The 13588-nt window shown below is 39.6% G+C and overlaps 1 protein-coding gene across 3 annotated transcripts in view; it reads right to left on the bottom strand.

Annotated features, from left to right (window-relative positions):
- Nucleotides 1-13588, bottom strand: part of LOC130885799 (outer dynein arm-docking complex subunit 2) — a 170453-nt gene that overhangs the window by 106535 nt on the left and 50330 nt on the right. For all 3 annotated transcript variants that reach the window (XM_057787580.1, XM_057787582.1, XM_057787581.1), the window contains 2 exons: nt 3038-3184; nt 2461-2670 (listed from right to left, as the gene is read on the bottom strand). In XM_057787580.1, the coding sequence (XP_057643563.1) occupies nt 2461-2670; nt 3038-3184 (357 nt within the window). The remainder of the gene's footprint in view (nt 1-2460; nt 2671-3037; nt 3185-13588) is intronic.

The raw sequence follows: 13588 nt of genomic DNA, 5'->3' as shown, positions 1-13588 counted from the left end.
ATTGTGGTATATTCCTAGTCATAGACATGCATTTATTTCTGTTTGTACCCTGCACACACTACCACATTCTCAACTCAGTCCAACTCAGTCATCCAGTACTGACCAAATTTCTATTCCTAATTTGGCTACTATTTGAAATCACATTGAAATGAGAGCCATTATCTTATTGGATTAGTCCCATTGGATAAATACTAGGTTCCCAAATGTGCTGTGAGACTCAAAGGCCCATATTCTGTGTTTATTTTTTCATTCTTATAAGTGATAAAATTCATTTCAATGGAAAGCTCCACCATGTATTTTGATACTCGGTAATTATTGCATTTCTTCCAACATTTAAATATGAAAAAATGTGTGTATGTTTGATGTGTGTATAGTGTGTTTGAGTATGTATACATGTGGGTTTGTGTGTGCTCATCTGTAAGTGAAAGCATGGGTATGACATAATGCATTTGTGGAGGTCAGAGGACAAGGTCAGAGACAGACACCTCCTGTGTCAGTCCTCACTTCCATCTTATTCAAGGTAAGGTTTCTTGTTTACTACAGTGTATGCCATCTAGCTTGTCTGAAAGCTTTTGGGGATTCTCCTCTCTCCACATTCAATCTCACCATGGGAGTACTAGGATTATAGACACACACTGCCATGTTCAGCTTTACATGGGTGCTGAGATCTGAATTCTGGTACTCAGAGTTGTACAGCATGGCCCTGAGCAGTTACAACATCCTTAATCATGATAAAAAAAATTAACAAGGGAGAGCTGAAAGAACTGTACAGAAATTACACGGCTAACATCCACAGACCCCAAACCTCTGTCTCTGTCAATGCTCAAGCCATATGTTTACCTACCTTCACAGTCTTAAAACTATCTCACTTCTGAAGCAATTATACTTTATAGTACTCCATTGATTACAAGTGAAAACACTGAGCCTCTTTTTAGTAGATATCTGAACACACCACTTCTCACTGTATATTTTTTAATTTTGGACAGGAGATTCAGCTCAGTAGGAAAGCATTTGTATGAGGTCCTAATATTAAACGCAAGAACCATAAAATAACACACACACATATTGAAATAAGAATCATCCAACAGATATGCACCAACCTTTATGTGTAGTTTATATGGTACAGCTCCAAATGGTGTGGAAGATAGTAAGATGGGTAAGACACATCCTTGTTAAAGTGTAGCAGTGGACATGGCCAGTAAAACAAAAGCCAGGGTAGACACAGCACCAGCAGACTCTTGCATTTCTATATTACATTTACTTTTAAAGCTTTTAATTATATTTAATTTCTTCTTCTCCTCTCTCTCTCTCTCTCTCTCTCTCTCTCTCTCTCTCTCTCTCTCTCTCTGTGTGTGTGTGTGTGTGTGTGTGTTTGTGTACACTCAGGCCAGAGGACGATATGTGAGAATTCATGCATCCCTTTCATCGTATGGGTTCCAGGATTAAACCCAGGTTGTCAGGTTGATGACAGGCAGGCACTCCTATCCACTTAGCTATCACTCTTTCCCAATGTTGATTTTTATTTTTCTAAAGTCTTTGCTGACAAGATAAGAGTTTAAGCTTTTTCTTTTGATGGTAACTATTGAAATAATCATTTTTCACAATGATTAAAGAAAGTCTTATATGCAGAAGACAAATTGACAAATCCAAGAGGAAATTCATGTTTTTTCTTTGTTTCTACAGCTTTCCTCTGAAAACTCAGCAGTCACTCAGAGATACCTCTGTGACCATCTCTTTGTGTATATTTCTAATTGTATGTATAGATTTATATGTGGTGAGCAGTTCTCTAAAATTTGATATCAATTTATTTGATCCTGTTATGATTTTATATAATATTAATTAACATATAGCTTCTCCTTTTGCTATTGCTAATTTTCCAAAACACAATGCTGTTGCTGAATACAGGTGCTTCTCAGAAGCACATAGATAACTTTCACTTGATAAAAGCTATACATACCTAGGCTGCCTTCAGTTGTTTCTAACAATGCAGTTTGACTGTATGGAGGAAAGTCCTGATGTGAATCACCATATCAGAAGCTGGAGCTACCAAACCTATCTCCTACCACGAACCTTGTCACTTCTTCCTCTTCTCCTCCCCTGTCCTCTGCCCTCTTTTCTCCCCACCCCATTTCTACAGGTGCCACATCTCTCTATCACCCTAGAAATTAAGCCCAGGGCCTCACAGAGAGTAGGCATCTCTCTGTCACCTTGGTAGTTCCACCTCCTTATTATCTCAGTGGATCCTGTTAGATGACAATATTTTTTAAATTCTCTATTTGAAAATCAAGGCTGAACATTCATTTATGGCTCTTGCTAATGTAAATACGTGGACATCGTTCTTAAAGACATGTTGCCAAAAAATAAAAAAGACTCTCAGGTCACACATAATGGTTTCCAGAGCATAAGATAGGGCTGTATAGGTGTCTGTTAGACTCTGAAGATGGTAATGGTGGTACTCACCAGCTTGGTGATGCCTCCATGCTGTCTTACTGCCCGTCGGGCTCTCTTGAACTTGGCCACATTTGCAATTGTCTCAGCTGCCAAACATTTGAGAATCTTGTGTGGAGAATCGAGTATATTAACCATAATTTGTAAGCCCCCAAGGTCAACAATATTACGTCTTATTTGAGGATTATGACTGATTTCCTTCAGGATTTTTAATGAACCAATCTATGTGGGGGAAAGAAAGTGACAGATGAATGAGGCTTTAATATATACCCAAGTACTTCTTTTTAAAAAGTCTAAGCTAACCTAAAAGTCTTCCTCAATGAAGGTTTTTAAGAAAAAGTTTCCATCCCTGGAGGTTACACACACCCTCTACATTTTCCTTTATTTACATAAACAGACATTTCTCCTCTCAGAAACACAAGCAGATAGTAGAAATATAAAGAAGAAAATGAGAACAAAAAAATGCAGTTACAGATCATCAACAATCATAGTACACGACAAATGAGAGCAAAGTATATGTTAGCATCCAGAGCTTCCGAGAGAGCTGTGAGGGACCCAGGGCTCTCAGCCATCATGACAAAGTCCTTACCTTGCATTTGACTTCATCTGTATCAAGTAGATTTATTAAGACTTCAAGTCCTCCAACATCTCTAATTGCCAGCTGACAGGTCTCTTGAGCTAAGTTGAAATCCCTCATGGAACACAAAGCAATCACTGTTGCTGTCTGATTTCCCCCCTAGGAAGATGCAATACCATGTAATAGTTAAATAAAGCCACATTCCCATACAGACAAATCCACAAGCTAGGAAATGTGTCTCCCAAACCACAGCACATAAAATTTTTAAAAGTTCTCTGAGTGGGTTATAATTTGTTAAATGAATTATGGTGAGCCAAAGCATGGGAACGCCACACAGAGCATCGTAAAATGTTTCTCCAGTTAAGCGCCAACATTTAGAGTGGGGCTCCTTTAAACAGCTACAACACTGCGTGATAGCAGGCATTAAAGAGAGTCCGTGGGGCACACCTTAGAAGAGTGACTAGAGGATGGAAGTGTTATGTTGAGGTAGTAAATGCCCTCACCCCAGTTCTGGATTAGTGCACTGGGAAACACAATCTACCTCTGAACATTTCTCTTACAAAGACTGAGAAATGCATGCTTTTGGTATTTGTCCAGTTTTCGGACACATAATTCTTCAATCTTTATAATCTTCGAAGTGTTAAATGTCTTTTCCATGTTACTAAGTTGGTTGATATCCTCTGTTTCAGGTCAGGATTCTGGCTGTCCTCACGAGGATAAAGGTAACCCTAAGGTCTAGGGTTTTCAGCTCTACCAATTAGCTTTGGGAAGAAGAGCAAGCCTGGAGGTTAAGCTGATCATAAAGGGCCAATAATTTCATCAGTCAGTCTCCATAAAAATCCCAAAGAATATGGTGTTTCTGGAAAGAAAGGAGTATGCACAGAAAGGGCCTAGAAACCCTTGCCCAATACAGCTCTTCATGGGTATCGGAACATATTAATTGTAATAAACCAGTGTGCTGACTAGTTTTTGTCATGTTTATACAAACTAAGGTCATCTGGAAAGCAAAAACCTCAACTGAGAAAAATACCTTTATCAGACTGGCCTGTGGGCAAGTCTATCGGGTGTTCTTGATTAATGATTGATGATGATTAATGTGAAAGGGCTCAGTGTGTGGTATCTTCCCTGGGTAAATAATCCTGGGTTGTATAAGGAAGCAGGTTGAGCAAGTCATAAACAAGCCAGTAAGTAGTATTTTTCCATGGCTTCTAATTCAGTTTCTGCTTCCAGGTTCCTGCTTTAGGTTTCTGTCTTGTCTTCCAGTCATGGTGGACACTAAGCTGTAATAAACTCTTTCCTCCCAGAGATGCTTTTCATCATGGTAGTTATCATAGCAATAGAAAACAAACTAGAGCAACAAGTGAGTATGTCTTCCTAAGGCCTGTGATCTGTTATAGAAAGTTCATTAGACTTGATGGGAGTGTTGTGAGAATCCTGTTTATAACCAGTGAGAAGCAGGGATCATAGCTGGCCTTTTCATGGGCCTCGGAAGCCATCTGAGAAAATTTCATCTTGGAGAGCCTCCAATGAAATCACTCAGTTTCAGAAGAGGCATCCATTGTTACAGAGTTGCTTGCTCACCTATTGGGGAAATACTCACACTCTTTGAAGTCACACAAGTCTTTTATGCTGACTTTCAGTGTGAACATAGAGGAAAAAAATTGTTTTTCCTTCATTTGTGTACATGGAACAGTCTAGAACAGACACACAAAGGAGAGGGAAACTGTTGTAAATGGGGGTGTGGGCTCCTTGTTCCATCCCTCCCGGCTAGCATACACCTGAAATAACCACACGGAGATCGTATTAATTAAACACTGTCTGGCCCATTAGTTTTAGCCGCTTATTGGTTAACTCTCACATCTTGATTCAACCCATTTTTAATAATCTGCATATCACCACGAGACTGTGGCTTACCAGGAGAGATTCAGCATGTCTGACCTGGCAGCTTTATGGCGGGTGGCTCTCTGCCTGCCTCTGCTTTCTTCCTCCCAGAATTCTGTTCTGTCTTTCCCACCTACCTGAGTTTACCCTATCAGCTAGGCCAAGGCAGTCTCTTTATTTAACCAATGAAAGTAACATATAGACAGAAGACCCTCCTACACCAGGAAACCACATGGAATGCAGCAGAACAGCAGGACATAGATTAGGTGCATCTAGGGCTATGTGGAATCAGAAATTGGTTCTATAAGACCTGAGGTGTACAGCACAAAAAAGGCCCCGGACCTGCATGCCTGAGTGACTCAATGACTCAGCAGAGAAACATCAAGACTCGTCATAGGTGGAGGGCAGTGACAAACTGCCCTTCTTCAGAATTAAAAATATAACACCCGAGAAATTAGTGAGGCAATGAGGACCTTTCCTCCATGAGGGGTTTAATGCCAGTGGATTAGTTAACATGACTATAACCTCTCTCCATGGATGCCTTTCACCCCATGGGCACAGGAAGCAGGCCATTCCTAGATGCCAGGGCCTGATATTGGATGACTTCCTACCTTCCAAAATGGTGCGAGATAAATGTCTTTTCTTTAATAAATCCTGATATTGTGTCAAAGCTTCAGAAAGCAGACCATCAGATGTAGAAAATAGAGACTATCAATACTACAAATTCACATTAAAACATGTATTTATGATACATTTGTATTTTCTACTTATCCATATTTTAATATATAAATATTAAAATTAACATTTAAAGATGCAATTTTATGTAATGGAAAATACATAAAGACTTCACAGAAATGGCAAACAGCAAGTGGCCTCCTTCAGGTCACACACATGCATGTACACAGTTCCTCAGTGAGAAGTTAAAACAATTTATTGCTTTTAAGACAAGAAACTAAGAGGGGGTTATTTAAAGGTTTAATCAAAGGCTGAGGGGAGAATGTTTAGATTTTTGCTTGTTTGTCCTAAGAAAATGCCCTGTGCTTCTAAAAAGTGGAGAGGTGGTGCTGGCCACATTTCCTCTCTTGAGGTAATCCAAACCACCCTTGTATGAAGAGGAGGTTTAGCATTACAAAAGCAGTTCAGCACCTACATGTAAAGTCTGTTGTTTTATAGCTTTGCTCTCTTGCTCCTGACTGGCAAGAGGAAGGTGGGCACCATTTACCCACAGCCAGCTTTAAGGTGTGAAATGGTAAGTCCTCCCCTCCTTATTAACTCCACTGTTTGAGGGCAGGATACTCTACTGCTTTCTGTTTCCCATCTAGAAAACAAGGGCAGAAAAGCAATCAGTAATCACAAGGAGGAGTGGGTATGAGTATCATCCAGTCCTTTGGCTGGTAAAGGAAGCAGAATAATACAAAAAAGAGTGAAGGCAGGAAAGGAAGGAATTCCTTGGACGTGGCTGTGTTTTCATCGTTAAAATGGCATCAGGATGTCCCAGGAGCAATCTGAACACTCCTAACAAGTTTCTCCTACTGGGTGTTTGGGAATTCAAACCAATGACTGCAGGTAAAATAACTTGGTCATGGCTGAGGAAGAGAAGGTGACATAGGATAGAGTATCTAGTCACGGTCACAGCCCCCTCACCCCAAAATATCTCCAAGGATCCAGAATGCTCTGTCGGGACATTCTTGGTGCACATGATCCAGATTTTTCTGGATCTGCTTCTCTTTTGTTTGGTAGGGTTTTGGGTTTCTCTTTGGCTCAGTCTTTATCCCGTCTAGGGTTGTCTCTACTCTTGAGTGCTGTGCTACTCACACACTCGCAGCAGCTTATGTGGGTTTAAAATCCATTGTTTATAACAAGCACCCAAAAGGTGTGATCATACATTCTTCTGAATTATCTATTTCTAGACCAATGTCAGAATCAAAGAAAAGGTTCAAATTTATTGATATGAAGTTAGAACCTTATAGAAAAAAATCTGTAAATCAACTTTTTCTGAAAATCTGGAAACATATTCACAGGTTTGAGGGATTTTTTAGAACAGTTTTATATTAGGAAAAGTTAGTTTTTCCACATTTCAGGATTTCCTTCGACTCTTGTCACTGACCACACTCCCAAAAGGATTATAAATCTTTCAGAATGAATACCAGAAGACGGGAGCCAAAACATCTAACAGTCATTGCCATTCCTTTAAATACCAGATTTGTAAAGAATCCTGAGGGCTCCTTCTGCTTTGTCTAGACCCATAAATATCTAGCCAAGCAGAAGCTGCACACCTTTGTCTATCTTTACAATTAACTCTGCCGAGAACATAATTAGTTGCCAATACTTAATTTTCACATTTATCACACACTTGCATCTGTAGAGTTTTAAAAGCTGGAGAAAACATAGAAAAATATATTTTACTAGCTTCTGAAGGGGATTCAGAAATGTATCCCATAAACTTTTCCATTTCTAAAATGAATACAATTCTTTTGCTGTTTGACTTCCAGCCCTGTGCCTCCTCACACATCTCCAGCCTCCACCATCTGTAATTCATCTTTCTTTCTTCAGCCAGGAAGTGTTTGTCCTCTGTTACTTCAGCTTACAACATACAGAGCTAAAATAAATGCCCCTGTCGCTCCTCTCCTCCTCTCTCCCCTCCTTAACCTCTTTGCTTTTCTTTACATAATTTTATTATGAATATTATATTTTTTATTTGTTTGGGTGTGGATTGTCATGGACTACACATACTAACCATAGACTCTAGCTACAATTTCAACCCATGTTTTGATGGAACAAATTTAAATATCTACCCTGGTCATGGGAACTGCCAAGCAAGTCATTCTGGTTTTTTACATGCATGAAAGAAATTTTTTTAATTGCTTTTATTTCTTTACAGTGAGTAAACTGTTTGCTTATAGTAAAAGCTTGAATGAATTAGTACTTTATATAACATTTTTTTGCATGTGTGTGGATGTTCACTTGTGTGTAGGTGCACGTGTTTGTATTCATGTGGAGGCCAGAAGCTGTCTCCATCTTACATATATTGGAGCACAGTATCACACTTGATTTTGCCAATTCACATACTCTGGCTCACCAGCTTGCTGTGGGGCTCTGCCTCCCATATACTGGGAATATAGGCAGGTCCCTAAGCTCGTCTGGCATTTACAGGAGTGTTATGGAGCCCATCTCCTGGCCTCCTGCATGCACAGCAAGGGCTTTACTTCCACTGAGCCATCACCCAGCTCAACATTTCTTTTTGAAAAGCAAAATGAATAAAGCTATTTTTCTAAACAATAAGATCTTTGAAATCATAAATAGTATACTATTCACAGTACAGTGTAAGACCTCTTCTCACTGTCTATGAGGAAAAAATATATGCTGTGATAAATAGTACTTTTGAGCTGCTTCAAATTATTTTGTATCTTTTTGTTAGCATGCTCACTATTTGCCCAATCTTATGATAAGCACTAGATACAAGTAAACAAAAGCAGACTTGATCCTGGCATTCCTGGAATTTAAGGGGTTAATGGAAAAGAAAGCGTTTTAATTTTTAAATTAAAACATAAATGAAAAAATAATAAACTTTATTATAAAAGTCTTCAAGTAAAAAATATAATATTGGAGTGTCTACAAATCTTAAAGAACTTTTATGCAGTTAGAAGGAATAAAATTTTTGTCTGGAAAGTACCCAGAGACATGGGCAACACAGATGAATCTAGCCCATCGTCACGTGAAGGAAGGATGCCTAAACTGAAATATGTATGGAAAGTAGGAATTCACTGGTAGCAGAGGAAGGGACATGGCATATGTTCAGAAGCCCCGGGTGGTGTGTAGCAAGACCTAGTTAAGAGCTCAACATGAACTAATAATCCTGAGTAATAACGTGCGACCCAATGAGCCAAGAACCCAAGCGAGCAACCATAGTTCTTGTCCAGGGGCCAAGCTGAAGGCTTTAATCTTTAATATTTGAGACAGGGTCTCCCTCTGCAACCCTGGCTAGTCTTCAGTTTCTGATTCTCATGCATCTATTTCCTTAATAGTGGGATTATGGTGTGTGCTACCTTACCCAGATTGACTTTAATCTTTATTTCAAGATTGGCCAAGATGAGCCAATGACATCTCTAAAAGATTGCCCCAGCTGCAGGAGTTCCCAGCTGGAAGTGCTAAAAGTGGACGTGCAGAAACATTTGGCTTATTGAAAATTTTCTGAGAGAAGAGGGAGCCTAGAGTGGGAGGCTGAGGTGACTCATCGTATGCCACAACGGCACTTTGGAAATCAAAGTTTGTTGAATTCTCCTTTGCTCAAAAAGGATACTGTCAGATGAAACTCCAGAGACAATAGAGATGCAGGGTCCTCATGGGGACATATGGTCAGGGACCCCTTGACCCAGTGATGCAGCAAGGACCACAGAGGCATAATCCCAGCCAGACACCTCTCTTGTACCATCCCCCACCACCTGCAATCAAGAAACAGAGAGGTGGCTGGTAAGGAAGCCACACAGCCATTACCACACATTCAGCTGGCCTTTGATTTTCTCAGCATTTTCCCTCCAAACACTCAGAAACCAAGAGAAGTGAACCCCTTCCAGTGTCTGCCCAGTAATGATGACAGAGGGCCCAGTGCCCACAGAGCTTGGAGAGTCTGCCAGAATCAGAAATGGCTAAGGTATTCAAGTGACTGGCATATGACCAAGCGAGTCAAAGCTGTAAAAATCCATTGCTTGGCCTTCTGTTTATTTGCAAATCTATTTTATAGTGATGAGTCAGCACTCATAAACCTAAGACTCAACAGAACCCCAAGGAAAAAGAGAAAATAATGTTTATTTTTTAAAAGCAAAAGAAAAGTGTGTGTGTGTTTAATGAAAATTAGAATCAAGCTGTCACTACAGAAACTTACAAAATTTTTGACTTAAATTGGATAGGCATCAATACAAGGATTCTATATGCATTCCTTTAAAATAGCTAGGGATATTTGTGGAAATTGACAGTTTACTGGAGCATTTTAGTGAGTACAGTGTGGAAAAATTGTAGCCAATGTAATTGCCTTCCTAAAAAGTTACAAGAGAATGAGCTCAATAATTACAATATTTAATGAAATAATTCAGTAAAATAGTTATGCACAAGGATAACATTTAAAATAAATGACTCTGAATATATATCCTCAGAAAAATTAACAAAATTGGGCAGTATAAAAAATTCCCATATTGGTATTAATAACAAGAAGTCTATAAATAAATAGAAATTGGCCTTCTCAAACTTTAGGATACACATATTCTTCCCTTTTGAAAACAACTTTATTGGCTCTGGGGAGAGTAAAGTGCTTTTTTCATAAGCACATGGACCTGAATTTGGAAACCCAGAACCCACAGGAAAAACATGTGCGGATTTTTTAACCCCAACACTGGGGCTAGGGGGAGAAAATGGAACCTTGGAGCTCATTGGTAAGTAAGCCTACTGAAATCAGTGGGCTTTATGGTCAAAAAGAGACCCTGTCACAAAAATTAATGCGGGGTGCAATTAAGGAAGACAGAGTTGTTGACTTCTGACCTTACATACTTGCACACACCTATGTGTATACACCCATATGAACACATCTATATAATAATACACTCACAAACATAAAACTTTATTGGGATAAATTGATATACAAACATTTGTAATATATATAATTTGATAATTTATGTGGGTATCAGGGTTGGGTTCCAGGAATCCCATTTTGAATCCTCATACTTGTGAAACAAACATCCACTGACTGATCTCCCTAGCCCAAGCCTCTTGAATTATTTAATTCAAGAGCATATTGTGCAGATTCCCATTATTTCTTTTTAAGACAGAGTATCTCAGTTTTGATTTCTGTTGCTGTTATAAGCTACACTGGTGTAAGCAATGTAAGGGATAAAAGTCTTAAGTTCACCATTTTCCATGGGTACAGTCTATCAAGTTGGCAGACTGACGCACTGGTCCCATCACACCCACAGTTGGGAGACTGAGAGAAAAGAACAAATGTTCTCACCTCACGGTCTCCTTTTATATAGTCCAGGGTCCCAGTCTAGAGAATAGAGTCACCAACACTGAGTCTTCCCTACTTCACTTTACCTATTCAAAATAATCCTCTACTGGCAAGCCCAGAGGTCTATCTCCCTGGTGAGTTCACTTCTCATTAAGTTGACCATTGAGGCTAACCACCACATGGGGTCTGGGTTTATAGTCAAGGCTGGCCCTTTGAACTTCTTATATAACTCAAGCTTATAGGTAGGACAACAACACTAGAAAAATTCTGGGAAGAGGAAAGGCTAAGTCTGCAGACACCAAACAGATGCAGAGGAAGTAAGATGAGAATGCCTCACTGATGAAAAGTACCAAGCCAGACGGCTAACATAGATAAGAATTATAGGTTAATTTAAGGTGTAAGAGCTAGTTAATAATAAGCCTGAGGTAATAGGCCAAACAGTATATAATTGTTATAAGCTTCTGTGTGTTTCTTTGGAACTGAATGACTGTGGGAGCAGGTGGGACAGAAACTCCATCTACACAGGCTGACCTTGAATGCAATTCCCTGCCTCAGTCTCAAACTACTGGGATTATAGGTATGTATCATTATACCTGACTAAAATTTATTCACATCTTATTCAAGTGAAAACTTACACACATTAGACAAGTCCACATTAGAGCTATCAAGAATTTGTATTTTCTGCTCATTCCCGTAGTACCTCTCAAAGCCTCTCTCCCATAGAAGCAGAGCATGTACTGAGGATGCATCCAGATATTTGCAGTATGACTAGAGTAAAAATTAGATGTTGCCACTAAGGGAACTGTTAAACAAATTAATGTTTACCTATAATGAAACTTTATATGATAATTAAAAGGACCAAACCAATGCACAATATTAAATATAAAAAGAACAATGTAAGCTGGACATGATCTTTTGCACCTATAATGTCAGCACTCAAGTGACTGAAGCAGGAGCATTGCCATTAGTTCACAGACAGTCCACACTAAATATTGAGTTTCAGGTCATCATGGACTAGTGAGTAAGGTCTTGTCTCCAAAAGCAAGCATAAGGGTGTGGCTTTATTGTATAAATTATGAAATATCTGTAAAAAAGCCTTCATTCACTCAACTTGAATTTTCATAGTGAACATGCTAACTAGTTTACCATTTCTGTAATTTTTAAGAGCTTAAACCAAAGAGGGACTCTATAAGTTACATGTGCTGCTGTTCCGTGCATTGCAGAAATATTGGCAGACCACAGCAGACAGCCACACCCACCCAGAGAGCAAGGCTGGGAAAGGAGCCACAGCCTTGACAGCCTTGCTAGCACAAATCTCAAAAGCTACTGGACCAAGAAGGGCTATGAGGCTCCCATTTTCCTGCAAACACACAGTGTCTACTAATGATTATGGCAGATCTGTCTACATGCAGTTGTAAAGTACATGAGCTAGGCTAAATTGGGCACCACTCACTCCTGTTTAGTTTTTCATATAAAAGCATCTGTAACATGAAGTCATATTTTTAAAAACAAAAAGCAAAGTGGTCCTTCACATTATACAAACTGGGAACCAGCCAGAACAAATTTTCTCCAAACAATTTTTGGAAAGAGCACATTTTGGGGGAACAAATATGGTACAACATACACATCAAGGATGGATTTCCTCAAAAATCTATTACATGCTCAGGTTGTACAATACAATTATCTTGTGAATAACTAAATGACTAGCTCACACTACCTGCTCATGAAGCACAAAGGATGAATGAATGAATGAGTAAATGAGTTAAAGCCCAGGAATTTCCCCAAGATTTCTTTTCCCACTTGGGGAGAAAGAGTGCTGGAGATGGAAATCAAAGCCTTGAATATTCTAAGTGCAAATACTAACACTTGTAGGAATTTTACTCTGTGTGTGTGCGTGTGTGTGTGTGTGAGAGAGAGAGAGAGAATGTGTGTCTGTGTGTGAGTGTGTCTGCATATGTGTTTGTGTGTGTGAGAGAGAATGTGTGTCTGTGTGTGAGTGTGTGTGTCTCTGTGTGAGTGTGTCTGTGTGTGTGAGAGAATTGTGTCTGTGTGTGAGAGTGTGTATACCTTGTGTGAGTGTGTCTGTGTGTGCTTGTGTGTGTGAGAGAGAGAATATGTGTGTGTGAGAGAGAGAATGTGTGTGTGTCTGTGTGTGTGTGTGTGTGTGTGTGAGAGAGAGAGAGAGAGAGAAAGAGAGAGATAGAGAGAATGTGTGTCTGTATGTGAGTGTGTCTGCATGTGTGTTTGTGTGTGTGAGAGAGAATGTGTGTCTGTGTGTGAGAGTGTGTGTGTCTCTGTGTGAGTGTGTTTGTGTGTGAGTGTGTCTATGTGTGTGTTTGTGTGTGTGAGAGAGAATTGCGTCTGTGTGTGAGAGAGAGTGTGTATATCTTGTGTGTGTCTGTGTGTGCTTGTGTGTGTGAGAGAGAGAATGTGTGTGTGTGAGAGAGAGAATGTGTGTGTGTGTGTGTGTGTGTGAGAGAGAGAGAGAGAGAGAGAGAGAGAGAGAGAGAGAGAGAGAGAGAGAGAGAGAGAGTATTGATATTTTGTTTGTATCTTTGTTTTTGTGATGGGTGTCTTGCCACATTGCCCTCACTGGCCTCCAATTCCTGGGCAGAGTGAGTCACTGAGACTACAAGCAAGTTCCATTGTGCCTAGCTAGACATTTTGAGCATTGCCACCTTGGTGGT

Source organism: Chionomys nivalis, chromosome 13, assembly GCF_950005125.1.
Source record: "Chionomys nivalis chromosome 13, mChiNiv1.1, whole genome shotgun sequence".
Taxonomy (NCBI): domain Eukaryota; kingdom Metazoa; phylum Chordata; class Mammalia; order Rodentia; family Cricetidae; genus Chionomys; species Chionomys nivalis.
This window is presented reverse-complemented; position numbering and strand designations above follow the sequence as displayed.